The 27,872-nt window shown below is 44.9% G+C and overlaps 2 protein-coding genes and 1 long non-coding RNA gene across 5 annotated transcripts in view; 2 read left to right on the forward strand and 1 right to left on the reverse strand.

The window, feature by feature from the left end:
* Positions 1 to 4,754: 4,754 nt before the first annotated feature.
* Positions 4,755 to 9,797, forward strand: LOC135376070 (uncharacterized). Its single transcript, XM_064608659.1, has one exon. It carries the CDS (start codon positions 4,755 to 4,757, stop codon positions 9,795 to 9,797), a length of 5,043 nt encoding a protein of 1,680 aa, XP_064464729.1.
* A 4,551-nt stretch (positions 9,798 to 14,348) lies between these two features.
* On the forward strand, positions 14,349 to 26,373 carry LOC135376065 (uncharacterized). Its single transcript, XR_010417520.1, has 3 exons — positions 14,349 to 14,474; positions 22,529 to 22,594; positions 25,616 to 26,373. It is a non-coding gene; the product is annotated as an uncharacterized LOC135376065 (long non-coding RNA).
* LOC135376064 (proton myo-inositol cotransporter-like) overlaps positions 17,510 to 27,872 on the reverse strand; it is a 173,648-nt gene continuing 163,285 nt past the window's right edge. Inside the window, exons 8-10 of one of the 3 annotated variants that reach the window (XR_010417519.1) lie at positions 25,263 to 25,415; positions 21,536 to 22,587; positions 17,510 to 21,118 (exon numbers count right to left, since the gene is read on the reverse strand). Coding sequence is in view for 1 of the 3 variants with exons in the window: in XM_064608656.1 (XP_064464726.1) it covers positions 22,355 to 22,587; positions 25,263 to 25,415 (386 nt within the window). In the remaining 2 variants the exon portion in view is untranslated. Of the gene's footprint in view, positions 22,588 to 25,262; positions 25,416 to 27,872 lie in introns of all 3 variants that reach the window. The other 2 variants (XR_010417518.1, XM_064608656.1) reach the window with 2 other exon arrangements.

Here is a 27,872-nt window from a genome sequence, read left to right on the forward strand (position 1 = left end):
TTGGAGAACAGAGGAGCGGACGACCCTGGGAGACACAAGACCCACGGCTACTTCGATCGGTCACTGTGAAATAACAACTCTGAATGGTACGAATCCCTCCCCAGATTTTCATCTTGGCCTGATGAACAGAACAAATGCAATGAATCGACCCTATTCGGGAAATAAATATGTGAAAGATTGGAGAACAGAGGAGCGGACGACCCTGGGAGACACAAGACCCACGGCTACTTCGATCGGTCACTGTGAAATAACTACTACTCTGAATGGTACGAATCCCTCCCCAGATTTTCATCTTGGCCTGATGAACAGAATAAATGCAATTAATCGACCCTATTCGGGAAATAAATATGTGAAAGATTGGAGAACAGAGGAGCGGACGACCCTGAGAGACACAAGACCCACGGCTACTTCGATCGGTCACTGTGAAATAACTACTACTCTGAATGGTACGAATCCCTCCCCAGATTTTCATCTTGGCCTGATGAACAGAATAAATGCAATGAATCGATTTATATTCGGGAAATAAATATGTGAAAGATTGGAGAACAGAGGAGCGGACGACCCTGGGAGACACAAGACCCACGGCTACTTCGATCGGTCACTGTGAAATAACTACTACTCTGAATGGTACGAATCCCTCCCCAGATTTTCATCTTGGCCTGATGAACAGAATAAATGCAATTAATCGACCCTATTCGGGAAATAAATATGTGAAATATTGGAGAACAGAGGAGCGGACGACCCTGAGAGACACAAGACCCACGGCTACTTCGATCGGTCACTGTGAAATAACTACTACTCTGAATGGTACGAATCCCTCCCCAGATTTTCATCTTGGCCTGATGAACAGAATAAATGCAATTAATCGACCCTATCCGGGAAATAAATATGTGAAAGATTGGAGAACAGAGGAGCGGACGACCCTGGGAGACACAAGACCCACGGCTACTTCGATCGGTCACTGTGAAATAACTACTACTCTGAATGGTACGAATCCCTCCCCAGATTTTCATCTTGGCCTGATGAACAGAATAAATGCAATTAATCGACCCTATTCGGGAAATAAATATGTGAAAGATTGGAGAACAGAGGAGCGGACGACCCTGAGAGACACAAGACCCACGGCTACTTCGATCGGTCACTGTGAAATAACTACTACTCTGAATGGTACGAATCCCTCCCCAGATTTTCATCTTGGCCTGATGAACAGAATAAATGCAATGAATCGATTTATATTCGGGAAATAAATATCTGAAAGATTGGAGAACAGAGGAGCGGACGACCCTGGGAGACACAAGACCCACGGCTATTTCGATCGGTCACTGTGAAATAACTACTACTCTGAATGGTACGAATCCCTCCCCAGATTTTCATCTTGGCCTGATGAACAGAATAAATGCAATTAATCGACCCTATTCGGGAAATAAATATGTGAAATATTGGAGAACAGAGGAGCGGACGACCCTGAGAGACACAAGACCCACGGCTACTTCGATCGGTCACTGCGAAATAACTACTCTGAATGGTACGAATCCCTCCCCAGATTTTCATCTTGGCCTGATGAACAGAATAAATGCAATTAATCGACCCTATTCGGGAAATAAATATGTGAAAGATTGGAGAACAGAGGAGCGGACGACCCTGGGAGACACAAGACCCACGGCTACTTCGATCGATCACTGTGAAATAACTACTCTGAATGGTACGAATCCCTCCCCAGATTTTCATCTTGGCCTAATGAACAGAATAAATGCAATGAATCGACCCTATTCGGGAAATAAATATGTGAAAGATTGGAGCATAGAGGAGCGGACGACCCTGGGAGACGACCCACGTCTACTTCGATCGATCACTGCGAAATAACCACTGCTCGGAATGGTACGAAACCCTCCCCAGATTTTTATCTTGGACTGATGAAGAGAATAAATTCAATTAATTGACCCCATTCGGGAAATATGTGAAAGATTGAAGAACAGAGGAGCGGGCGACCCTGGGACACGACCCACGGCTACTTCGATCGGTCACTGCGAAATACCTACTGCTCTGAATAGGCAAAAATCCTGCCCCAGAAGCTTAGGAAGCTTACTGGACGAGATCAACGAGGTAAGAACAAGTGACACACTTACCCTGTTTAATAGTAAAACGGGCTGACTTGACTCCAACAACAAGCGAGGCTTCTCAAACGGCACGGGCACGACCTACTACTATACTAGAGACCTGGCCATCCGCAAAGCTCCCAGCAACGGGGTAGTAGTTCTGACAATCGCCGCTTGGCTATAAGATTTGGCGCTAGCTCGCACTATTCGTTACCACGTGACTTGCCGAAACCCCGGCAATGCAATTCCCAGGCGAAAATCTGGACTGGTCCCACAATGGTTCCAGTTGAATCTGGACTGGTTCCAGTTGGATGTTTGATGGTCCCGGAGTGGTTCCAGTTGAATGTGAATGGTCCCAGCTGGATTCCCAAGTGGGGTGGCTGGTTCCACTTTGGTGACATCAATGGTACCACTCTGGTCTCAGATGGTTCCAGAAGTTCCAGCTGGAGCCTCACAGGTACCATTTTGTTCCCAGAATGGTCACTTGAGTCTCCAAGTTGGGCAGCTTCCCAGCTTCCCCCTTTAAGATTTCATCTTGTCCACACTTGCCATATATCCTTCTGGTTTTGTTTGATCTATTACTCTGATCAATTTTAGCGCATGCATGATCTCTTTTTATTGCTGTTTATCCAGGTGCGCGCGTCTGCGATCAAATATATGCTGTATCCTTGTAACTCCAATTCGTGCAGATATTCTCATCTGAAGGTGAATATCATCGCAAGGTACTAAGTACTAGAGAAATGTCAAAAAATACATCTCAACAACAACAAAAACTAAGCTAAATAATTAGAAGAAAGAAAACGAAAAAGAAGAAAAGATAATAGACCTCTACCTGTTTGTAAACAAATGACGTCATAATGTTCGACAGCGCCACGAGTTTGGTAGAGTTGAACTACGTTCAAAGCTAGTGGCGAACAAGGTCGCGCCTGAAAGCCACGGTCTTCAGGGGATTACGATGGTCTCTGAAAGGGACGCGACCTTCGGTCCTACTTTCTTTCAGCGAACAATTGCTCATTCGTGGAACCCAGCTTTCCCCTTCCGATCTGTTTTGGTTTCGGTCTGTCTACCAACGTCATGATGACGTTTGTCGGGTAGAGGTTTATTGCAGAGGCTTATGCAATGTGAAGACGCCACGGCTGCTACAAATTCAAACTTCAAACGGCGAGAGCAGAGAGGGAGAGGAGAGGGCGAGAGTGGCAGGTGGCAGTTGGACCCGTCGTAGCAAGTTCGTTTGTCTTCAGTTGCCGTCGCAAGGATGGTAGATCTCCTGTGCAGTATTTGCGTGTGTTTTAGTGAGCTTTCTGAGACAATGCGATGACAATGGTTCCTATATGCATCACATTGTCGATTTTCCGGAAGAGTTTTGACGCTAAGAAGACGTAAACGGCGTAGGGGCAAGAACGCACTGTGAAACGCCAATCGGACTGCACGTCGCGAATGTTTGCAGGTATGAGTGATGACCGTGATTTTTTGATGCCTATTAATTAGATGTTTCATTTTAGAAACTTAGGAGGAACTTGAAGAGAAACAGGATAAGAAGATTCCGAACGTACGGTGAAGAGGAAGGTGGTGTATGTCACGACGTGCTTGGAGAACAGGAGTGTTATGTGTCATCTTCTCCAAGAAAATACAAGATGTGAGGTGGCCAACGACCGAAAGCTCCGTGAGTGCATCGCGCACACACGCATATGCCTTGTCTAGACACAGTGAGTGATCAGAATTATACTACGTAGTATGTACATGTAGAGATGTATTGATTATTTATTTCTGCTCAGTGTATGCTTTTAGCAGAATAAACGGTATTTACTTGAGAAATATGTGCATTTCTACGCATTATTTTCGGTCATGAATTCAGTGGTCCCAGCTTGCTTAGTGGTCGGATCTCGGACCACTTAGCAGACGGGTCTGCTGGGTCACTAAGTGGTCCCACACTCAAAGTGAGACCTATCCAATAAACCACTTTGAAGTGGTCCCACTCCAGATTTTTGCCTGGGATGGTGGGCTGTGTTGACGACGACGAAGCAGTAAGAGAGAGAATAGCGCGTGCTTTGCAACAGCCTGTGTAGCACGAAACACGGTGGCAAGAGTGATAGTGTCATTCCCTCTCCCCAATAATGCTATGTGGCGCTTGCAGTGGTCACTACTGTAACTATGCCATGACCCGGCTCTCCCATAGGCGATCGCCAGTTGTCAGAATATGTCGTGAGCACGGAGACAGAATAGCCAGTCATATGCCAACGCAATCGGCACATAGCCTCGTTCCCAGGGTCGAACTAGAGCTTCTCCTATCTTGAATATGTGTTGTTGAAACTCGTATGTGGAGAAAAAAGAGGAGCTGGTGGCCATCTCACCTGCATGGACTTTTAGCCTCTTCTTTTAGTTAAGCTAGCGTGGGCACGCTCACTTGTTCGGATTAAAGCGAATACTTGGACCCGCTTTGAGTCCTTCTGTTCTTCACATTTTGGTGCCGAAACCCGGGATCGGGGAGTGAAGCCGTCATCCTTTCTTCATCGATTCAAGTTTTACAGCGACAGGCTTTCACCTTCCGTTGAACAAAGAGCTATGGAGAATTTGTGGGCGAAGCGCGCGTCCAGGAGAGCGCAGAACACCAAGATTATTCGAGATGCAACTACTCTTCTGGCTACTCCGAATTTCACAATGGAAGCGGTCAAGTCCCTCAAGGATCGACTTGAAAAGAGCAACGGAGGACTTGACCGAATCAACGCTCAGTATGAGGAGTTCATACCTGCAGCCGAAGCCGAAGCGGAGTTCCTTGCAATCGCCGAATATGAAGATCAGGCTATCGGAATGATATCGACCTTGCAAGCGCACTACAGCCGACTGCAAGTACAAAGCGAAAGCAGCAGACAGCGACTTTTAGGACAGGACGCGACAGCAACGAACGTCACGAGCCAGAGATCAGAACTTAGGTTTAAAGGTCCCAAGCTGCCCGTACTTAAAATAACCCCCTTTGACGGGGACTACGGGCAATGGACATCGTTCTGGGAACAGTTCAAGGGTACCATTCACGATAACACAGGTCTGTCCGTCTCGGATAAGTTTCATTACCTGCGCCTTCATCTGACTGGTCTTGCCGCATCAGCCATAGCAGGGTTACCTACCACAGCTTCATGTTATGAAGATGCAATACGTCTTCTACGAGAACGTTTCGGAGACATCAAACAGATCCGCCAGTTGCATCTTCAACGGATCCGCAATTTACCTACTGTTAAATCAGTGCACGACGTTGCAGGATTACGGAACCTCTACGATCACGTCGAAGTTAATATGAGAAGCTTAGAAACAGCCGGTGTGCAGCCTGCCTCTTATGCAGCTATGCTAGCAGAAATCCTTACCCAGTCTCTACCTCGTCAACTGGCTGTGGAGTACAAACGTGAGGCACTTCAGTCAAGCCTCTCATCCGCAGCCACTGGGGCCGGCACTGAGGCAAGTTCTTCAGCAGAAGGCAGTTTGTCCGACGAAGATCTGAAAAGGCTCTTAAATTTCCTCAGGATAGAGGTTGAGAGCAGAGAAGGGTCCCAATGGTCACAAAATAATAAAACAGATGGAATCGAGCAGGGCCACAAGAAAGGAGTGCGCCCTAAAGCCCTCCCATCTGCTTCTGCTCTTCACTCATCGTCTGCTACAAAAGAGGAATGTTTGTTCTGCAAGCAGGCTCATAAGACTCAGACCTGTGCATCTCCCATGCTCTGGGATAGAAAGTCAGCCTTATTATCAAAGGACTTTCGCTGCTTCCGTTGCACGCTAAAGGGTCACAGAGCCAAGGATTGCAAAGTTCGAATTTTCTGTTCCAGATGTCAAGGAATGCATGCACTTGCCGTGTGCAGGAAAGAGAGTGTACCCAAGCACGTTGGAGAGAGTACAAATCTTGCAGCACAGTCGACACCTTGTAAGAGGTCCAGGCCTACCGCTTCACGAGAAAATGCTGTTGAAGTCCTCCTGCAGACGTTCAGAGCTTGGGCTGTAACCCCGCGAAGATGTATGTACGTCAGGGGAGTAATCGACGGTGGCAGCGATCGCACCTTCGTGTCCGAGGCTTTGGCGAGCATTTTGCGTTTGCCGATAGTCGATGAAATATCCCTTAGTATTACGACCTTCGGCTCTAACAAGGCTACGTCGCCGCAAAGAAGGAAGATCGCAAGTTTGAGACTTCGATCTCAGTATGACATGCAAGAGCGGGAGATTCAGGCAGTCGTCATTCCGGTGATCTGCCATGATATCCGATCGGCGTCTTTTGATCTGCAGTTCGTCAACGAGCTCAAAGAACAAGGCAAGGACCTTGCAGATGAGCTCTGCTTTCCAGGAGACATGTCGTGCGAAGGCGTTAGTATTTTGATCGGCCCTGATCACATGTGGGCCATTCTTACCGGTGACATCTTGAGGAAGAGTGGATCTGAGCGGCTTGTGGCCTTGAACTCTATATTAGGCTGGACCATCCAAGGGCCTACGCCACTCTCCTCACAGATCGAGTTTCAAGGGCACGCCCAGAGTCACCTGTCAACAGTTGCCTGTGTTCTTCGTGCTCATTCTTCGGTGGAAGTTGTTGGCTCTACCGACGACAGCAGCACATGGGAACCAACTCTTCGTGCGTTCTGGGACATAGAAACCATGGGTCTGACCACCGGCAAGGCAACTTCAGACCACCCAGTGTTTGAACACTTTTCGCAAACCATAAAAAAAGATGGACAAAGGTACGACGTAACCCTACCGTGGAAACGTGATCCGGTTGGTTTCCTTGAAGACAACTATAAAGTTTCTCTGACTCGCCTTAAGAAGCTTGTTGCGCACTTGAAGCGGACGGAAGGATTGCTTCTTCGGTACAACGGCGTTATAAGGGAATACTTCAACCTCGGCCACGCAGAGGTCGTCGATACTGATGCCGAAAGCAAGGGCCCGGTCTACTACATGCCACACTCCGCAGTCATCCGAGAAGACCGCGCTACGACAAAAGTTAGGGTCGTCTTTGATGTCTCATCTCACGCCCCCCAGTGTCCGTCGTTGAATGAGTGCTTGGACAAAGGCGTGAACTTGAATCCTGATATACTACAGCTGTTAATCCGATTCAGGAGCTTCAAGATTGCGCTTACGGCTGACATTGAAAAGGCCTTTCTTCAGGTTCAAGTTCGTGAAAAGGATAGGGATGTATTCCGTTACATTTGGTTTGAGCAACAACCGGACTGTGGGACATACGTGGGTGACTCAGAAGGGCTCCAAACACTACGCATGACAAGAGTACCCTTTGGAGCGACGTCCAGTCCGTTCCTTCTGTCAGCAACCATTCAACATCATCTCAATGGCATCGACGGCAATCTAAAGGCAACAGCCGAAAAGCTACGGAAGTCCTTTTATGTCGATGATTTGGTCACTGGCGTCGATCCGGAAGAAGAAGCAAGGAAACTGTACGAAGACGCAATGCTTATAATGAAAGCCGCTGGAATGAACCTTCGTAAATGGACGAGCAACAGCGTGAACTTACAAGTCATGTTTGATGGTGGGCTATCCTGCGAGGCAACATCATCGATATCAGATATCTTGAGTCCACAAAAGATTCTGGGAGTGTCGTGGGATAAGGCACGGGACTTGTTGCAAGTGTCCTTGAAGTCTTTGTTTACCTTCCTCCTGGAGACAGGCGACACAAAAAGGTTCGTCTTACAAGCCTCTTCTAGGGTCTTTGACCCCTTGGGCTTCATGAGCCCGTTTACAATACGCGTGAAGAGACTATTTCAGCAACTCTGGATCGATGGAGTGGATTGGGATGACAAACTTCCAGACCAAGCTCAGTTGGAATGGAAGGCGTGGTGCAGAGAATTGCCCACTCTGCGTCTCGTCAGCGTGTGCCGACACGTTGGGATATACTCTTCGAACGGAGCCAGACACGTGACTCTTTATGCTTTTTCAGACGCCAGCATGCATGCGTACGGAGCAGTCGTGTACGCTTGCGCGCAAGAGTCACATTCAGATGTTAATCTACTGGTGTCCAAGTCCAGGGTTGCCCCTCTGAAAGAACTCACACTTCCCAGGCTGGAGTTGATGGGAGCGCTCGTGGCTGCAAGGCTCGTCAACTATGTTCGAACAGCCTTAGAGGACTGCGTAGTTGAATGCCATTACTGGACGGATTCGACAATTGTGCTCGCTTGGATCCGTCACCATCCGTCCCGTTGGAATCCTTTCGTAGCCCATCGAGTTTCAGAAATACGCACATTAAGCAATCCTGATATGTGGAAGCATTGTGTCGGTGAAGACAATCCCGCAGATTTGATAACCAGAGGGATCTCGGCACATCGTTTGGTGGAGGAGGATTTTTGGTGGCACGGTCCAAAATGGCTGAAGGATGATCCTTCTGAGTGGCCAAATGCCAATGGTTTCAACGACACTGACGTCGAGTTGCGAAAATCTTCCGCAGGGAAACAAAACGAACTCGTTCTCCAAGTCACTTCGCAATTCGTCGAAGCTATTATAGATGTCCAGAGGTTTAGTTCGTTGGACCGGCTTTTGAGAGTGACCGCATACGCCCTCCGTTTTACGTCAAACTGCAGGAACCTAAATCAGAAGTTAGAGGGACCTCTTTCTACGAACGAGCTGCACGAAGCGAAGTTTTATTGGGTCCGCGTTGTACAGAATGAAGTCTACGACCTCAAGAAAGGGAAAAACAATTCACAATCGTTTCTCTTGAAAGATCTGCCATTTTTTGAAGACGAACTACGAGTCATTCGGTTAAAGGGACGGTTGCAACACCTAGAAGATAGCGACCGAGTGAAGTACCCCATTATATTACCTGCCGAGCATCATTTCACTACCTTGCTTGTACAGTGGGCTCATGAGCGAGTGTTTCACGGAGGAGTGGAATCCACCTTGGCGGAACTACGAGAACAGTTTTGGGTGCAACGGGCTCGCCAGACGGTCAAGAGAGTTCTCAAGAAGTGCACCTTATGTGCACGATTTAGAGCTCGGAGAGTAGCCGTACCAACGGCTCCGCGACCTGGCTTCCGCGTAGCAGCAAGTGAACCATTCCGTACTGTTGGGGTTGACTTTGCGGGCCCCCTGTATGGAAGAAAGAGCACAAACAAGTACTATATCGTCCTCTTTACCTGCGCTGTGACGAGGGCTGTACACCTTGAGCTCACACCATCTATTACAGCTGAAGCATTTCTCATGGGCTTAAGGAGGTTCGTGGCAAGAAGAGGTGTACCGACGACTATCTATTCGGATAACGCCCGCAGCTTCAAGCGAGCGGACAAGGAGCTGCGGGCACTCTGGAACACGACAAAGGATCTTCAGGTGAATGACTACCTGACACATCAAAACATCACCTGGAGATACATCTTGCCCGGAGCCCCCTGGTGGGGGGGCTGGTGGGAAAGACTCGTCCGGACAGTGAAGACTGCTCTTCGTAAAGTTCTGGGGAAAACGTCACTCGGCTTTGAAGAACTCAGAACAGTAATGACCGAAGTTGAGGCGGTAGTCAACTCCAGGCCACTCACGTACGCTAGCTGCAGTCCGGACGAGTCAAACGTATTACGTCCATCTCACTTTCTCGTGGGCAAGAGAGTTATCGCCCTGCCGACGCAGCCAGCAACACAGTATGACGACCAAAACCAATCAACGAAAGATCAACTGACGCGTAAAATGCTCTACAGAGAAAAGTTGATGCAGCACTTTTCGAGACGCTGGAGACGCTAGTATCTCTTGCAACTCCGGTCAGCACATCATTTTGATTCTACGTCCTCCAAGAGGCTACTACCTGGCGACGTAGTTGTGATTGAAAGCAACAGGCCGAGGAACCTATGGGACATCGGCAGAATCATGGAAACCTACGAAGGTCAGGATGGTCACGTAAGATCGTGCCTCCTTAAACGCCAAGATGGCAAGACAACGAAAACTCCCGCACAGCATCTCTACCATCTTGAAGTATGAACACCATATTTCGCGGCGGGAGGATGTTGAAACTCGTATGTGGAGAAAAAAGAGGAGCTGGTGGCCAGCTCACCTGCATGGACTTTTAGCTTCTTCTTTTAGTTAAGCTAGCGTGGGCACGCTCACTTGTTCGGATTAAAGCGAATACTTGGACCCGCTTTGAGTCCTTCTGTTCTTCACATGTGTGATTACCGCATAATGGGGATTATTTCGGAGTTGGAGGCGAACGGCGTGATAAGGACGGCGACCGTGGCGCCATCTAGAATCGGGAACATCGTGAATCGGAGTTGCTCCCCGACTGGTATGGCCTCTTAACTCGCTTAAGTCCCCGAGACTATAATGAATTAGCATCGTCCATTGGACGATATACGGCAAGAAGCACTGACCACAAGAGTCACCTGTGATGCTTTAGGCATGGATTCAGAGTAAAATTTGATCTTGTCGACTTATATAACGTGGGAAACTGAACACTTTATTCTCGTCACATGTATTAAGCCACTTAGCTCGTTTAAGTACCCTAGACTATCATGGATTATCGTAGCCCACTCGACGATATTGCATCAGCAAGAAGCATTGACCACAAGAGTTTAATGTCACCTGTGATATGTTTTAAAATAATGATCCTTCATATAGTTTGGGCTGTAGAAGGCAGAAGAAGGCCAGTATTATATGTAAATAGACAAATAAATATGCTGCACGTTGTTTAGTCCTCTTATACAACTATTCACCTCGTTTTCGCTTCAGTTTTGAAATGACCATTTGCAGAGGCCTGACTACTCAGCCTCCATGCGCTTCGTAATGTACGCCTGCATTTCATGAATGCCGATCGACAACTGCGAGGAATATCAATGCAGTACGACAATAAGAATAGATGTCATCTTTATTATATCGGTGTTTTAGCAAAGAGAAAAGAAAGATGTTGTGTACCGTGCATAGTCGTAATATGGCTACATGTGCAGGTGTGAACGTGAGGGGAATTGCATGTGGAACAATATTATTGCTGGTACAGTTTCAGCACACTTCGATTTACACTCAGAAAGAATGAACCTTCACATAACATCATAATGTTGTACATATGCTGTTTACGAGTCTAACCAAATACATGATATCTCCAATGGTTGCGCACAAAGTATGTTTGCTCATTTTGGCATCGGAAGCCGCGGCGCAGTTTGTCCTTTGCTACTGGCGTAGGGAAAACGTTGTTACATCAGCCGAATTTGATGTCAGAAAATGCACTCTATTTTGGTAAAGACAGTGAAAACGCTTTCGCTCAACGAACATTTTTCACACTTGGTTTTGAAACCATGTTGTGCATAAGTAAGGGAGACTGGGGCAGTTGTCACATGGATAAGTTGTCGCACTGTCTACTAAAAGAAAATGAAACGCAGCAGCTGGGCAGTTTCCGCAGCCTTTGTTAGCGGCATAAGTAACCATGCACAAATTGAATAAACTTTCACTACCACGGAGAACGTATTTGCGAGTACACAGAGCAAAACGTGTTCCAGTGCCGAGGAAAAGCAAAATTTCCCGTGACAAAATTCAAAATTTGCAGAATGCGCATAAAAGACGTAAAGTATGTACATGTCTGTAATATTTATTCATTATTTGGGAATCTTTTCATGCCTTTCTCGGCGGAATACGTTCATTGGTGCAGTGCACAGGGTAACTTGTTCGGAGACTGCGCTGGCAGAGTAACTAACACCGCAACAACAACAACAACATAGATGAATGGATGATGATGATGATGTGGGATGTTTCCCTGCGTTGAGTGCAGGACCCTACCCCATAACACCGCAAAATGTATCTGCAGCAGGCCGCTTCGTGGATTTTTCTGGTACACTTAGGGATCGCGTTATATTTTCGGAAATGGGAAGGAAAAAATTAGCGTCCTTCCTGCTTTTGCAACGAGGAGTAATGCGATAGCAATCGTTGAACTTATAAGAATATGCGGAGATAATTTTGAATTGTGCGTAATGGCTCGAAGATATGGGTCAAATTTAGGAGCACAACTCCAAAGAGTTCTGGTGTAATGCTAGAAACGATAACGCGCTGTGGGGCTTGGCGTGATGAAAAACTTTTTGGTCACATCATGAGTACCTTATGTAGCACAAATAAGCATCTCGCAACGTAGAGGCCCGATGTGAAAGTGTCCCTCAATGAATTTGAAGGTCGCACAACGTGGCAACCGTCCACCTCCCACCTCCACATCCTTTAAGGGGCCAAAAACGAGCTTCATGCGCAAGACCCGTGGATGCCATACGACTACATTTTTTCCCCTTTACAGCGGCCAGGAGGACTTGTGCTCCTGCCAGAGTAATACTATTGCATATTGCTTCTGATATGCTTCACAGAATCGGTACGTCTCAGCGTGTCAAGTTCACAATCAACCTCAAAGTCGGTTGTCGTGCCGGTGGCAAACACTTCAGATGAATGATGCACACTAATTTTCTTCCTTTCTTTCTTCTTTTTGCTGTGGAATTCGAGAGTCATTGATTTTAATTATCTGAAGCATTCATATGAAACCTGCGGGGATGACGACAGGCCTATATGGATATACTGTAACGCGTAGACAAAGGCCATCAACATGGGCCGAATATGACAGTTTGTTCATGTTGACGACGAAGCATGACGTCGCTTTCCCGCCTTCACAGTCTTGCTTGCGAGGTATAATATAACATAGCATTCCGATGCCCCCAGCTTCCTCGTGATAACATGACCTAGTAGACACACCCAGTGCTATGCTGTACTACGCACTCCTAGCTGCCAGCGATCTGTACACAGGGAACGGGGAAGAGTCAGAAACTTGTCCGCGCTGCGCCCACGCTTTCCGTGGCGCCATCTATCGTCTGAGCCGAGTTTTCGGTGCAGAGACACAGGGATTTCTGAGGAGCGAGCCCAATAACTCTGTCGCATTAAAACTATGACAGTCCTCCGCGGTCTCCCTTATGTAGCGGCGGAAACATGCATTTGTTTGAAAATTGATCTAGGACAACACATCGCCACCTTGCCTTCTTGAGCTATTTAGGGGTATAATAACAGTACGTACACTTCCTTCATTGAAACACATTTTCATACCATCACATCACAAAGGTGCAATGCTTCAGTACTAAAATATTAACAATGTATGCAAACACTAACAGCACAGACACTGACAACTTCAGATGTCCGCACGCTTTGCGTACACACGTTTCCAAACAGTACACACAACACTCATGGGAGAACAAAATTCTTATATAGTCGTGTGCAACCTAGGAACCTCAGATGCTGTAGGTGCAGCTTCAACTATTTGTTCGTGGCATGTTGTTACAAAAATAATATTTGAAAAAAGTGTCATTAACCTCATCTCTCTCATAATTTTCTCATTCAGTTGGCAGATAGGATGGAGTTCTTTGGTTCAACACGACGACAGATGATGTATCACGAAAAACGAAAAAAACATCCGTGAGTCTGCAAATTATTTTGTTAACAACATCATAGCGCATTTATAACGGCATATCCGCCTCAATGACAAGAATTACTACTCCCGAGAGTTGAAGATGACGATGAGACCATGCACATGTAATGACTGCGAGTGATCCATTACAAGTTGACTTTGGACCACTTCGTGAGAAACAGAGTACACTCGTTAAATCATATCGCTTACCAATGATTTCTGCAGGTAACCGTAACAGCTGAGTAAAAAGGTAGCAAAGCCGCTGAATTTCACGTCGCCGGACACACTGCAACAGTGCGTTGAGTTTCCACACTACAAGTCTACACAGGATTATAAATGGCTCCAACGAACACTGATCAAAGTTGTATCAAACGTTGTATCCGTTGAGACTTGAGAATTCCTACCAGAGATGAGTCAACACAACAGGGCTAATTAACGCTTTCAGGAGAGAGGTATAAGCAGATACATTGCGTCAGCGAATCCCTCCGGAAAGCCACATAGCAATACCCTGGCTATTTTCCGACCGACTATCGTTGGCCTTTATATAACCTTTATGCCGCGTCTATTCATATTTGGTTCATTCGAAGTTAAGGTCAGTCCATTACTCGTGGAACTGAAGGAAAAGAATAAGTGGTATCGCCGCGGGACTAGTCTTTCCGTGCGTCTAAGGTATTTATTGCCAGTAACATAATAAACGAGACAACACCACCACACACACACACACACACACAAAGAACTGTATAAGGTGAATTAGCCTCATAGCGCTTCTCACACAGCAATTAACATTTCATATAAGTCTTATTGCGGTGCAGTAATGAGGACTATGGGACGTCCTGTATTTATAGTACAGCAGCTAAAACCGGACGAGTTTGTTGCAGATCCTGAGTCCTTATCACAGTAAGTATCACGAGGATAAGACAGATTACCAGTACAACAAAACCATTATTTTGAGTGACACAATGGAGCGTCCCGAAGACCAATGCTCACAACAACAGGGCAATCTGATTCTGGTAAGGCCGCCCCTCTTGACATGTCCTTTCACGTGCAACTTCGTCATCATATCGACTCTGTTACATGAAACCGTTGAAAACAATACGAAAATGTATGCAGCCACACTACACAGGCCCATCGCAACATATCGTGCAAAAAAGAACCAACAAAATCAATCATCACGGTGAGTTTGGCACTGGTATACATGCACTAGGTCCCCCCTTTTTACTTTTTCAAGGCTGCCAACACATTGAGTGTACATCTCTACTAATGAATCTGTTTACCATCCATAATGCTCACAGAAAAGCTCTTCCTCAATCTGCACACTGCACTGGGTAGTTTGTTCGCTTCCTTAGTGCATTCCATGTTTGTCATGTGGCAGTTGTTAAGATATCTCGTTTACAGTAAAGGAGGATCGAAAAAGGCAAGGATGCTTCCCTAGAGAACAAAAATTATGCTATTGTTGACTGTCGGGTATGCAACTTGTGCTTCTCTCCCAAGCGCTGCCGTATTCGGCTCACATTATGCTTTATTTTGCCCATTTCTGTACGTTCTTTCCGAGTAATGACATTCATTGATCCTTCATTGTTCGCTTTGCAGTGAAAGAGAACCGTTGTTGAACTCATACTGTGTGACTAGAAAGCGGCCAGCTAGAACTTTATTAGAACCTTATCAGGCTGGTTTCACAATTTTACTGTAGCCAGTCATGATATGAAAAATTTTGATCTTACATGTAGTGGGGCAAATGCAAAAGTCGCATGACGTATGAGACCGCTTTACTCTTTGCAAACAAGAGGCGCCATCTGCGTGTGCACGGTGTTTATGTGGGCAAAACACACTGAGTGCAGTATGCGAATGCTTTCTGCAAGCGTCACATCGGCCATGTTGCACTGTTACCCCACTTTCGACTGTCTCCTTCTACAATGCCCGAATAATTTAGAGCTCTGAAGGAATCAGACAAGTGTCGCTACAAGACAAAGTTGTTTATGAACGGTACACAACATGACAATCCCTTGGTGCTGCATATCGACAACTGGACAGCCCAACCACAAAACCTGCCGCCGATCCCAATTGCATTGTAGTTTATCTAATATTTTTGCCGAGCCAGTTGACTGCTGATACTGTGCAGGTGTACAAGTCACTGGAAGCATACAATTGCTTCACCTTAGGCGAGCTGTTTGATCAGGGCTTTTCTGAAAACAGTGCCAATTTGCTACAGTGCAGTCATATTAGGTTGTTTATTTGTACACAAGTATCGTGAGGAAATCTCACAAAGCCGATGTCAGAGAATCTTTCCGTTTAACTGCAGCGATCAAACGATTTCTTCGTTCTGTGTTATGCGGAAGCTGACGAAAAGTGATTTCACCACCCTTCTTTCATCGGGTTGTGTAGAGGAAGGATACATGGCTTTGCAGCATGCCCACTTTGTATGAAAATAGCGATCAAATAGCGATTGAAAACGGCGGATGTTTTGCCCACACCAAGCAGCGCCGCCATTAGAGTGTGACGTTGACCATATGCAGATAAATACATGACTGTTGTATGTGCTGGTCTCCTGGCTGTTTAAAGTGCTCTTCAAGTGTCGCTTTCTCAAATTTCAAGGCCACTAATCAGCGGAGGCTCAGCCAACTTCAGATGTGACAGAACCCTGCTTCGTCACACCAAGTTCGCTGATTTCTGATCCTGGAGTCTCTTTTAATTAGAAAGTGCGACGGGATAAGTTTACCGTCAGTGTAGTCAAAATTCCATGTTGTTGTAGTCCAGTTTAAAATCAATTCATGCGCATACATTATGTACATACTTTGTTTAAACTACCACATATATAGTGACAAATTTTAAAATGACTTTGCATTCAGCATGCTTTCTGTGTGAACATTATTATGGCCCGTAGAACTGCCTTCTTAAGTGGTTAATGCCAGCGCTTTACTGGCTTTAATATTAATACATTCACAATAGGGAGGCCTATACCGGGCGTTTTACGAAGGTCCCGTGGCTGAATAATTTGTAAACAGGTGGTGATATTGAAAAGCTTTTTTTTCTTCCCTTTTTTTTTTTTGTCAGTGAGCATCCCTGAGACATTGGCCAAGGACTGTGCAGTAAGCGACTCATTTTTTATACGCTCATTAATTTAAATAAAATTCCTAATTTTTAAATTTCACTTCAGATGATTTCGGGACCTCTGTAATCGATTGTCCGATTAACTAATTGGTTTCAGTTTACATATTTCTTGCGCAAAGCAGAGCACCAATGCGCCCTTCCGCTCAGCTATCCGGCTGCCAACTACGTGTTGATCTGCCTGGTTAACCCGCGTGGAAGACGGAAGATAAGGAACAGTCATAAGAGGCATGCCTTCAGCTTCTCTAAACGACCACAGTAAACAACTATAGTACACTCTGCTCGCGGAGGATTCGTCATCATCACGATAAAGGCACACAGCCTCACCTATCGAGTGACAGCACAGCGAGCGCTGCGTACCAATCGGGTAAAGGAGGAGAGGGAATGCTGAAGAGTCTCATGTGTCTGTTCCTTATCTTTCGCTACCCCCGTGTGTAAACTAGAAGGATGAACACGTACTTGGCAACCGGATAGCTGAGTGAAAGAGCGCATTGGTATGCTGCTCCCCGCAAGAAATATGTAAACCAAAACCAATTAATTAGTCAAAAAATCACTAGTGTTGACGTGGTTTTTTTGTTGGAATATTTTTCGCTTGATGTTCCGATCGGTAAAACAGGTTCCCGGGGAACCTTCGTGAAACATCCGGTATACCGCAGCAACAGGGTTTTCTATTCGAAGGCAGAAACCTGCCATACCTGATTTGCACAGTGCCATAGGCCATATTAAAATAGATAAATACGAGAACTTTGTTGTTGTATGTAAGGCAGTAGAATGCACAAAGTTGAAAAACAGACCATCCAGATAAATATTTTCTCTTGGGCACGTTTCTCATCATTGCACTTAGTTGTACTGATCATGATGGCATGCATAATTTATCTTACTTTGCTTCAAGCATCATTGCAGTTAAGCTTCGGGCTGCGATATATCAGTTAGAAACTAATTATCCGCTACTGCACTTTATTGTGTGTAGTACGTAAGAGGACGGTATTATCTCACAAAAGTAGGCTGGCCAACTGAACGAAGAAATGGTAGTCAGTGAGCGGTCAGGGCTGCTAATCCCTCACAGCTCACATTACACAGGTTTCGTGTAAAGAAAAATAAAATGGACAATGGTATGGTAATCGAACAGCATGGCCTGTTGCCCATTGTGTCATTCCACATGATGCGATCCAATCGCGTGGCTCGACCGCCACGGATTTTGTTCATTTTTTTTACTGGTTGACCCCGTAGAGAAACCAACGACCATAAAAAAATTTCGACGAATTCGGAGGCATTTTCAGATTAGGTGGCGCTAAACATCTGGGGTTCACCTAAAAGTACCCTCACAATTTTTTTATATGTTCAAGTGGACACATTCACCAGCATTTTAGCGTTGACAGAATGCTCGTACCACGTTGGTCACGTCAATTTTTACAGCTAGCAATACAGCTAATTTATCAAATTCTGCAAAATTCACAATTTTTTCTTTGCTTTTCTCTTATATCCTGAGATATAATTTTTTACACATGTTCACCATGTGACCAGCTCCATGTCTACCAAATTTGATGTCCCTATGTGCAGGCAGTGACTCAGAAAAATATAGCAAACACACTGCGAAAACATGGATTTCTAGGCCTACAGTACGGTATGAAAGACGCTACAGCATGAGATTTATTCATATAGAATTAAAGAGCATTCCTTTACAGCCATTCTGACGTTTACAGACCTCAAATAAAATACCTTTACCCGTTTTCCCAGGAGAAGCCTTGAAAGGCACCTCACTTATAGGTGAACCCGAGATGGTTAGTGCCACCTAACGAGAAAATGCCTTTGAATTCGGCAAAAAAAAAAATTTGTGGGCGTTGGTTTCTCTACGATGTCAACCAGTCGAAAAAAATGAACAACATCTCTGGTGGTCGAGCCGTGCAATTGGATCGCTTCATGTGGATGACCCCACTGCGAAACAGCAGCACTTAGAAATGGAACATGCTCTGTCAACAACCTTATACATTTAAAAAAGCTTCTCATATCGGCAACCACGATATACATAAAAGTACGTTATTTTAGTAGTTTTACAGTTCAAATAGAAAATATGACTAGGTATATGTGTTACTTCTTCAGAACATAAGTATAGTTACTACTATTTCGATAGTGAGAAAATCACACAGACAGGGACCTCAAAGTTCCCCTTGGGGAACAGCCTCTGCATAAATTACCAATCCACAACAAAATATATGGGGTATTACGTACTATATGTCCTCATAGTGTATGAACAGGACAGTTACATAGTAATGAACACAACAGTGCAATTATCACAACTAAGTACAGTCTCGGGCAGCCATAGATCCAAAGCAAAGTTGCCCATCTGTGAAAGCTAAAAGTTTCCAGCATGAAAGTAAAAAGCATGTTGACGGAATATAGTGGCTGATCAGTGGCATTCTGGCTATTCTTATTCTACTGTGTCTTCAATGCCTGTGCTAATGGTACTATTCACACATGTGAACCGGGGCGATTCTGCTGATACTCAGCAAAAGAATGTAGTCAGTGATCAGACACAATATACTGGAGTATACTGGGAGTATAGCTAGAAAGTGGCAATATCAGAAATTTCATTACGGCCTGCCCCTGCTGGCACATCCAACTGCTCCTATTACACGTATTGTCCTCCACACCCTTGTGTTAAAAGCTGTAACTCACACAACAGCTTAAAATTTTCTTAAGAACTTGATGCTAGATTTACTGAGTTCTTAATTGTGTACTTGGTATGTACTGAGCAACAACAAAAAAAAATTCAGAAAGCATCCTGTTTGTTAGCTATCTTCTAAATTCCCTGCTATGTTCTGCTGGTTGCCACGTTACTCATTGTGCATCATCAATGCAATCCCATTAATTCGAACTCGAAGGGAGCCCGAAGATTTCTTCAAACAAAGCAGAGTTCTGATTAAGGGAAGTTGCTCTGAATACGAGCTCGATGCGCTGGCAGCGCATAGCAGCTGCATCGGCGACGCGTCATAGTTCGCTCAGCCTTGCCACATCTCACACGATGCCAGAAATATAAGAGGCCCATTCATATTGAAAATTATTCATTAGCAAGCAAGTATCATTACATCTCAGGACAGAAAATAATCTGTTATACGCACGTCCATTCGTTTCTTCAGCCTCGACTCTATCAACATCGTTTGCGATGTTGAGCTCAACCCAATTGCGAACCACGAGAATGCAAATATTGCCAACCCAGTTAACAAAAATAGAGACCGTCATCCACGCCTTTGTGTTTGCTGCGTAGGCAACACGAAGGGTCTTAGTCCCCTTAAAACAGTGAGGCTTACTTGCTTTGCTGGTCACGAGTGAGCGCCATCGTTCCTACACTACACTACAGTGACTACAGGTCACTACAGTGACCTGTTCCTTAGACCTCCTTGGTCTGGCACAAGTATCGCCTTTATAAGTAATGGTCCTAGAGATGATAAGTAAAGTTAACAAATAAACGCGTCACTGACTAGCCAGTGCGCGGTTGTGCGGGTCCGACCAGGTGCGTAGTCGCGCGCAACAGGGCAATCTCGTTCGAATAAACTGCTGCGCATGTTCATATGCTCGAATTACAAGGCGTTTTACACATGGCATTGACGGGACTGAGCGAAGTTAAAATTATCCGGAAGTTCTATTTATGAGATTTCGAATTAACGGGTTGCACCGTACTTGTTAACATTTCCCCCCTTAATCTGTGAAAACTATGAGAAGGAATGTACGAGCATGTATATGTGTAATAGACCTCTCCTTGTTTACAAACAAATGACGTCAGATGGTACAACAGCGCTGCCAAATTGGTAGGCTGGAACTACTTTAGCAAAAAATCAATAAGTCACAAGGAAGCCACATTTAAATGTGGCTTCTCATATTGTAAGGTTTGTGTGTAATTCCTTACATATTATTAGTTGTATGGTCTTGTTGTGCTCCATTCTACCGGTAGCCCTATCTTTTCGGTAGCCCTTTCTAAAGATATCTACAGGGCTCTTCCTACTCTTCCATCTTCTGTAGCCTGAAGGGCACGAGTTTCTCTCGGAGTGCACGTGGTGTCTCTATACAAAACGAGCGCGAACTAAGTCGTAATAGCAAACCACATTCTGCACAGGTTTACACACTGACTTTCAGACGATGCATCCAACCGTTTGGTGGAGCCTTGTTTTCTTTCTGCAGTGGACTGGGAACACGCATGAAGACTCAAAATTGACTAAAAACGTGACCTCATTTGTGTGTACCACTAATACAAAGGAGCCACCCATGACCTTCGTGAAAGAATACGGCTTTGTGAAACGGCGGTGTTCTCCGTCCGCACTGTTTCGGTTTCGCTATGTCTACCAACGTCATGATTACGTCACAGAGATGTTTCTTCAGTAGAGGTCTATTACCTGTAAAGTTAGCACTGCTTATTATGTACCACAAAGAGAGACTGCAGTACAAATACCTGGTATGTGGGGAGAACTGGTAAGTGTGTCAGCACAGGCGAATATTCTTGCACAGTGACTCCACTTGCTTACCAGAAAACAAATGTTGGGATATGCATTGGCTCCTACAAAGATGGTCATTTCTTTTTGTAAAACCCCATTCCTATTGCTATACTGCACATTGACTATAGTATGTACATCCGGTATAATTCTTCGTTAGGATTCTTCAGGTGTTACTGGTTACAATACTGGACTAGGATGAGATTTCTACTGTGAGTGATAATAACAAACTTAATGCATGCTAGCTGTGGTGCTGCAGAGAGACACAATCAGTATGTGTGGATACATGAATACTGGAATATCTGGGTGTGGAATGTGCAGTTTCTCTGGAAACCTTGCACTTCCCTGGAGGGAAATGTACATCCAGAGTATCAGAGGGTGAGGAAGTATATGCATGTTAAGTCAAGCCAGAAGTTTCTCAAATAGCCCTATTCCATTCAATAAATATATATCCCCCCCCCCCTATTTCTGATATAGCTTACCGGTTGTATTTAGCCAGTATTCCACAAGGGACTTCAGAACAGACCCAGAATTTGTACTCTGAAGGAAGTTTATGATGATTCTGAAAATGTGGTAAGTCTTGTCTCAGATCTGGTAACAATAGACAGCGAGGACCACTGCAAGAAGCTACCACATTCACATGTATTTGAATTGCATCTTGTACAAACACGAAAAAAAGCACAGGAACGGGCAACTACACGGGGACAAGGTTTAACTCCAACTAACGTTTATTACAGGTCACCCTGCCCGACGGCCTCTCCCGTGTTCCCTCCTCAGGAAGTTGACCTCATGGCTCACATTGTTGTCCTGTCGCGTTCATACAAGATGCATGTCTATGACCAAAACACTCGTCGTATATTGTTGGTATTTGAACTGTGCTGCAGCAAGTACACTTTCGGCGAGCAGGAGTGACAAAAACAGACGTGTAATTTCCTGACAGCCAGCAGAGCATTGATGAATTGAAGGGACACACAGATCCAACAGCAACCAGTCCTATGCATGGATGTTCGCCGGGAGTGTGACAATAATTAGTAACATCCACAGAATCTCTTTGTTATAAACGAGATTTGCATGGGAAAGTAACTTGAGGTGCATTAAAAACACGCAAAAAAGATGTATGTTTGTTGTTGCATAGCAAAAGATGCAACAGTAAATGAATGGTGATACATATGAGTGATACACATTGTGATACACATGAACAGGAGTGGTATTTTAAGGATGTACTTGACAGAAACTTCTGGCCTGATCTTAAAGCTCCTTCAACCACAACGTGAGAGTTTCAATGAGGATTACAGGCCTTCTCAACTTGTTTCTTCTCCAGAATCAGCTTCATCTGTGGTGTAGGCATGGTTGATGCCACGTATGTGGACATATTGCACCGTTTTCTTGTTAGGATGAATGGTTGAGTCACTCCACCAGGGGTGAGCAAACAGGTCTTCCAGTTCATCCAAAGACTTGCCCTTGGTTTCTGGCAGGAACAGGAAGAAGAACAGCAGTCCTACAGTGGAGAGCCCTCCATACAACCAGAATGTTCCTGCAATGTGAGTGCAGCTTTAGTAGCTCTGTATAATTACTCTGCGCAATTTTTCCTTGTTGGAACGACTCATCCCAGTGTGTAAGCCAACTACACCGAAACATACACCTGCCTCATCCAGTATTTTACCTCTTATGTTACCGTGCTTGTAGTTGTTTAAAATAACTCATAACGGTTATTCAGTCATGGCCAGCCTTGTAGTACAATTTACTTACATAAAGGTCATTCCATGCCAAACGTCCCAGACATTGCGACCATCCCTGATTTCTTTCAAGTAAATTGTGGTTGATTGCTCCCATGCAGCAAATGCACTCCCGGCTTATTTTTGGCGCAAAAATTTTTTTCGCGCCGTGGCCGCTTCTTAAAGATTACGATTTCACATGTAACGTACCCGGCGAAAGAAAATTTTAACAAAATAGCGTTTGCGCATATTCCAACCAAATCTCTCCTGAGTGAATGCACAGCATAGTACTTTCGTGTCAAATACGTTGAAGGTTGCTGAGCACTTTTTATTGAAAGTTTATGACCCGAGAAAACTGTGAAATTTCGGGAACTTTTGGAATTTGTTACGGAACTCTGAAATTCTTTCATAGCTATGTAAGCTATTTAATGCTGTTGTGTAGGAGGCATAGAACATGTCAAAAATATGTTGACCCGTGCAGACTTGGAAGGGTAAGCAGAAAAAAATCATGAATTTCGGAAATATTGCTTTTTACCACATATTCAGCCTTCAATTACACACTGAGGTGATCCTGATATAAATATGAGACCAATTGCATTTGATAATACACGCCTTCAACAGTTATTCGACAAAGTTTCATCAGAACACTTTTTGTTTTCGCAGCGGAAAACATTTTCTCACTGGACCCCCCGCACTAATCCGGCACTGCCCCGCAAGGCTGCTTCACCCCAAGACGCATCGCCTCTGTGGCGGCCAAACGCACATGGTGTTGCCCAAAGCAATTTGCGTTCTTAAGCAAAAAAAAAAAAAAAAAAAGTAACAGTCTATAGAAATTAATATTCCAATCTCCAGGTTCTCACGAGAACGGCCTACTGCAGCGACGCAGTTCAGTCGGAGCACTCGGCCTAGGGATGTACTTCGGTGACAACGGGCACGGCCGGGCCATAACCATAACCATAACCATAATCTGTTCGAGCGATGATGCACACAACGCTTACTAACACTGACTCTACGGCACCAGCCAATAAAGGGTTCGGGGGATCAGGGCCGGCGAGAGGGTGGGGCAGCCGGGGATGGCGCCTCAGGGCCCGGGGCACTTCCGGGGCCCGTACAACCCAAGGCCCGTCGTAATCATTTTAAGAAGAAATACTTGGACGGTGTTAGGCGTAAGGAAGGGGCCCGGACATGACCCATCGCTGGGGCCCGTAATTTCCCTCGCCGGCCCTGAGGAGGATATGTTTAATGATGATAAAAAAATGAAGGGAAAGGTTGGTCATGATGGAGGCTTGCTATTCCCAAAAGCAAAGAGCAACAAACAAAAAGGAAGAAGGAGAAACGGAGACACGAAAAAAAAACAGCTCCTTCGTCGACAACGACAACTTCACTCTTTCGGCTACCACCAAAGAACGCAAAAACAGAAGGGAAGACTCAAAACTGTCCAGGTGATGTCATTGAATATAAGGAGCTACCTCAGGAGTACAGTGTCTCCTCTGATCAAAGTGAGCTAGATGTAATAGGTGCAGACCCGTCATCGAAGTACATCTCTGACTCCGGTGATCCTTGTGTACTGCGCCACCGCAGAAGGCCGTTCTCATGAGTACCTGAAGCTTCGAAAGTTAATTTGTACATACAACACGTTTTTGCAGGCAACGCAGATCGGTTTGGGCAGCTCCCGTGTGCATTTGGCAGCCGCGGCGGCGATGCATCTTGGCGGTGATGCAGCCTTGCGGGGCAATGCCGGATGAGTGCGGGGGTGGTCAAGTTAAAAAAAAAATTATTTCACTGCTAAAAGAAAAAGTGTTTCGATGAAACTTTGTAAAATAAATGTTCAAGGGGCGTATTATCAAATGCAATTGGTCTCATAATTTTATCGGGACCACCTCAGTGTGCAATTGATGGCTGAATATGTGGTAAAAAGCAATATTTCCGAAATGTATGCTTTTTTTTCACGTACTCTTCCAAGTCTGCGCGCCTCAAAATATCTTTAACACGTCCTATGCCTCCTACACAACAGCGCCAAAGAGTTTCAGCAGCTATGAAAAAATTGCAGAGTTCCGTAAAAAATTCCAAAAGTTACCGAAATTTTACAGTTTTCTCGGGTCATAAACTCTCGATAAAAAGTGTCGATTAACCTTCAACCTGTCTTGGCGCGAAAGTATTGTGCTTTGCCTTTACTCAAAACAGATTTGGTTGGAATTTGCGCAAAAGCTATCAAATCTCAATATTCAAGAGACAGCCACGACGCGAAAAATATTTTTGTGGGAAAAATAAGCCAGAAGGGCATTGGCTGCATGGGAACAATCAACCACAATTTATATGAAAGAAATCGGGGATGGTCGAGCGCAATGTCGGGGACATTTGGCATGGAATGACCCATAAGTCACTGAGATGTGCTCAAACCATGCTGAGGACAATATGAGAAGTGCTTACAAATAACTCTCTTAACCTGTGATTGACGGTGACTGACAAGATGAAAGTCGCAAAATCAACCAACCATATTTAGTGAGTGCCTCGGTGAGGGTAAGAAATGTCATGGAGACAAGGAGGTTGAAGGCCCAGCAAACTGAAGTGGCAATGGAGAAGCAGGTGCTACGTGCCCATAGGGGGTAAATCTCAGAATTGATGGTCCAAGGCATGGCTCCCAAACCTACATTAGAGGAGAGGTTTCATTTTCATGTAAACTTTACACTAGTTTGAAACAATTAAGTTCAAGGTGACACTGGACAGACACGCCCAACGCATCCCTGCCACATAGTATGTTAGTCAATACTCCGGGAAAATTGTTTCAGATTTGCAGAGACAACATGGCATGTAAATTAGTTTCATTTTATTTGTTTTACTTCCTAGGGAGCAGCCCTTCCACCTGGGCCTGAATTGCTCACTCTCTCACTAACTACTGGCCTGGCGCTCATTATACCAGAGATACATGTTTCACACCGGTTGTGATTGATGATCCCGGCTCCAGTGTACATGAGAATGTGTTGTCTTCTTCGTTTTTCTCTTTTCCTTTTCTTTTTTTTTTCTTTTTTGTCAAGCGACTGGTTTGTCTGACTCTCTGCTGAACACTGCTTCGAATTCCTCCGCACAACACAAGCTCATTACTATAGCCATTATATCAATACAAAGGGATTGAAATGCGAACAGTCTACTAATTTGTACTACCTGTATACAGGGTGTTTTCTATTCAATACAGACTGTTACTATAATGAGAGCTATGGAGGAGGACATATCCTGTTTTTGCAGGTGGGTTATACGGGCAGGCGGACATTCTGTCGAAGACAGTATGTACCGTCTTGATTACCAATTTCCTAAAATTCATTATTTCACTTTTTAATTAGAGTTTTTGGGAGAATGAGAGATAGCACAATATGAACCAGCTATAATTTATAGCCTGAAATGAGCACATACTTTGAGATAAGCATCACTAAATATTACTATGCAAGTGAACCCAAACCAAAACAAGCTGGTCGCGAGCGCAGCAAGGACAAAGCCCATTTCACTTCGGAGTATCACTTGCTTTGATGTAACAGAGCTGATTGGAGTAGCACTGATCTGCTGAGCAACCTTGCGGCCCAATCTGCCAAATAAAACAACGATGCTGCGCACGTTCATGCGCTCTTGATTTCGTCGTCTTGAAACTTTGTGCCACGAAGTGCTCTTTGAGAGCACATACAGGGTGTGCCACGACAGGATGTCACTGAATTCCTAAAAACGGGTTTTACTTCATAAAATTATAAAACTACTTGGAATACACTCATACACACTTTTGCCACAGACTAAGGCCGTTTGCATTTGTGTCACTTATTAATTAAGCCAATTTGCATAATTAAACTCGAAAATATCCAAGCAAAGGCAGCATTTTTCTTCCTGAATTCTAAGCCTATGACCGTAACAGCCTATTCAAATCAAAATCACAAAGTTTTTCACAAGATTTCTACAAAAATTTGATAGCCGAAATGCCATCGCTGAGCGAAGTATGCTCGGTGAAGTCAGCGTTTGCGGAACTCTTGGCTCCGTCTTTATCGCGGCGAAGTGGAAAGAGTGACAAAGTTTTATTACGGTCAAGGGCTGTGTCGTGCAACCAGTGATTATCAGTGGCTGGTGGCTGATAATAGACACTGATAAGGAGGAAAGGTGTGTTTGTGGCGTGGTTTGTGTTCTTGCACAGGCAGGGTATCTGGACGGAGCCAACTGTTCTGCAAGCGTAAATGTTAGCGAGCACACTTCGCCCAACGACCGATTTTCACCTGTCCAGTTTTTGTCAAAATCTTGTGAAAAACACGGATTTTGATTGGGATAGTGTGTTACGGCCACAGGCTTCCTAATTCAGGAAGAAAAATGTTGCCTTTGCTTGGCAATTTTTTTAGTTTCATTATGCAAATTAGCTTAATTAATGTGTACCACGAATGCAAACTGCCTCAATTTATGACAACAGACGGTACTGTGTAGTAGTTTTGTGAGTAGTTTCATAATTTTTTTAAGAAAAACCTTATTTTTAGGAATTTAGTGACATCCTCTCGTGCAGCACCCTGTATGAAAATGTGATCAATTATAAGATAAAAAAAATGAAAATTTGAGGTTAAGGTGAATAATCAGGGTATAGGAGACATTCAATCAGGAAATTGTGGATGGTTGTGACCATCATACGACCATAGTAAGCATTATCGTGTTGAAGCAATGCTCGGCGTTCCTAGAAAGTTTCAGGTGAGTACGTAGAAGCTCACAAGAGGTTCCGCTGATGACTGTGCTGCCTTTCTATGTAGTACTCAAGTATGAGGCCCTGACGATCACAGAGCAAAATGAACATCGCCTTTCCATCCAACAGTTGTGTTCAAAATTGCTTTCGGGCCACCATTTATTGCTTGACTGTTTTGTCTTCCACTGGTAATGGTGAACCTAGCTCTCACGCCCAGTCACGAGTCAGGAATCTCTCTCCTTCGGTCTCGTAACGCTGTAGCCGAGTCCCGTGGTTGTAGCACCTCCTCACAAACGTCCACTGGCCATTCACGTGGGTGTCAGCTGGTGGGTTACTCATCTTGCGGATACTTTGATACTTCAGCTCTTCATGAGTGGTGTAGTAAGGCCAAACATACCATATGGACCA

This window comes from Ornithodoros turicata, unplaced genomic scaffold (genome assembly GCF_037126465.1).
Source record: "Ornithodoros turicata isolate Travis unplaced genomic scaffold, ASM3712646v1 ctg00001007.1, whole genome shotgun sequence".
Classification (NCBI taxonomy): domain Eukaryota; kingdom Metazoa; phylum Arthropoda; class Arachnida; order Ixodida; family Argasidae; genus Ornithodoros; species Ornithodoros turicata.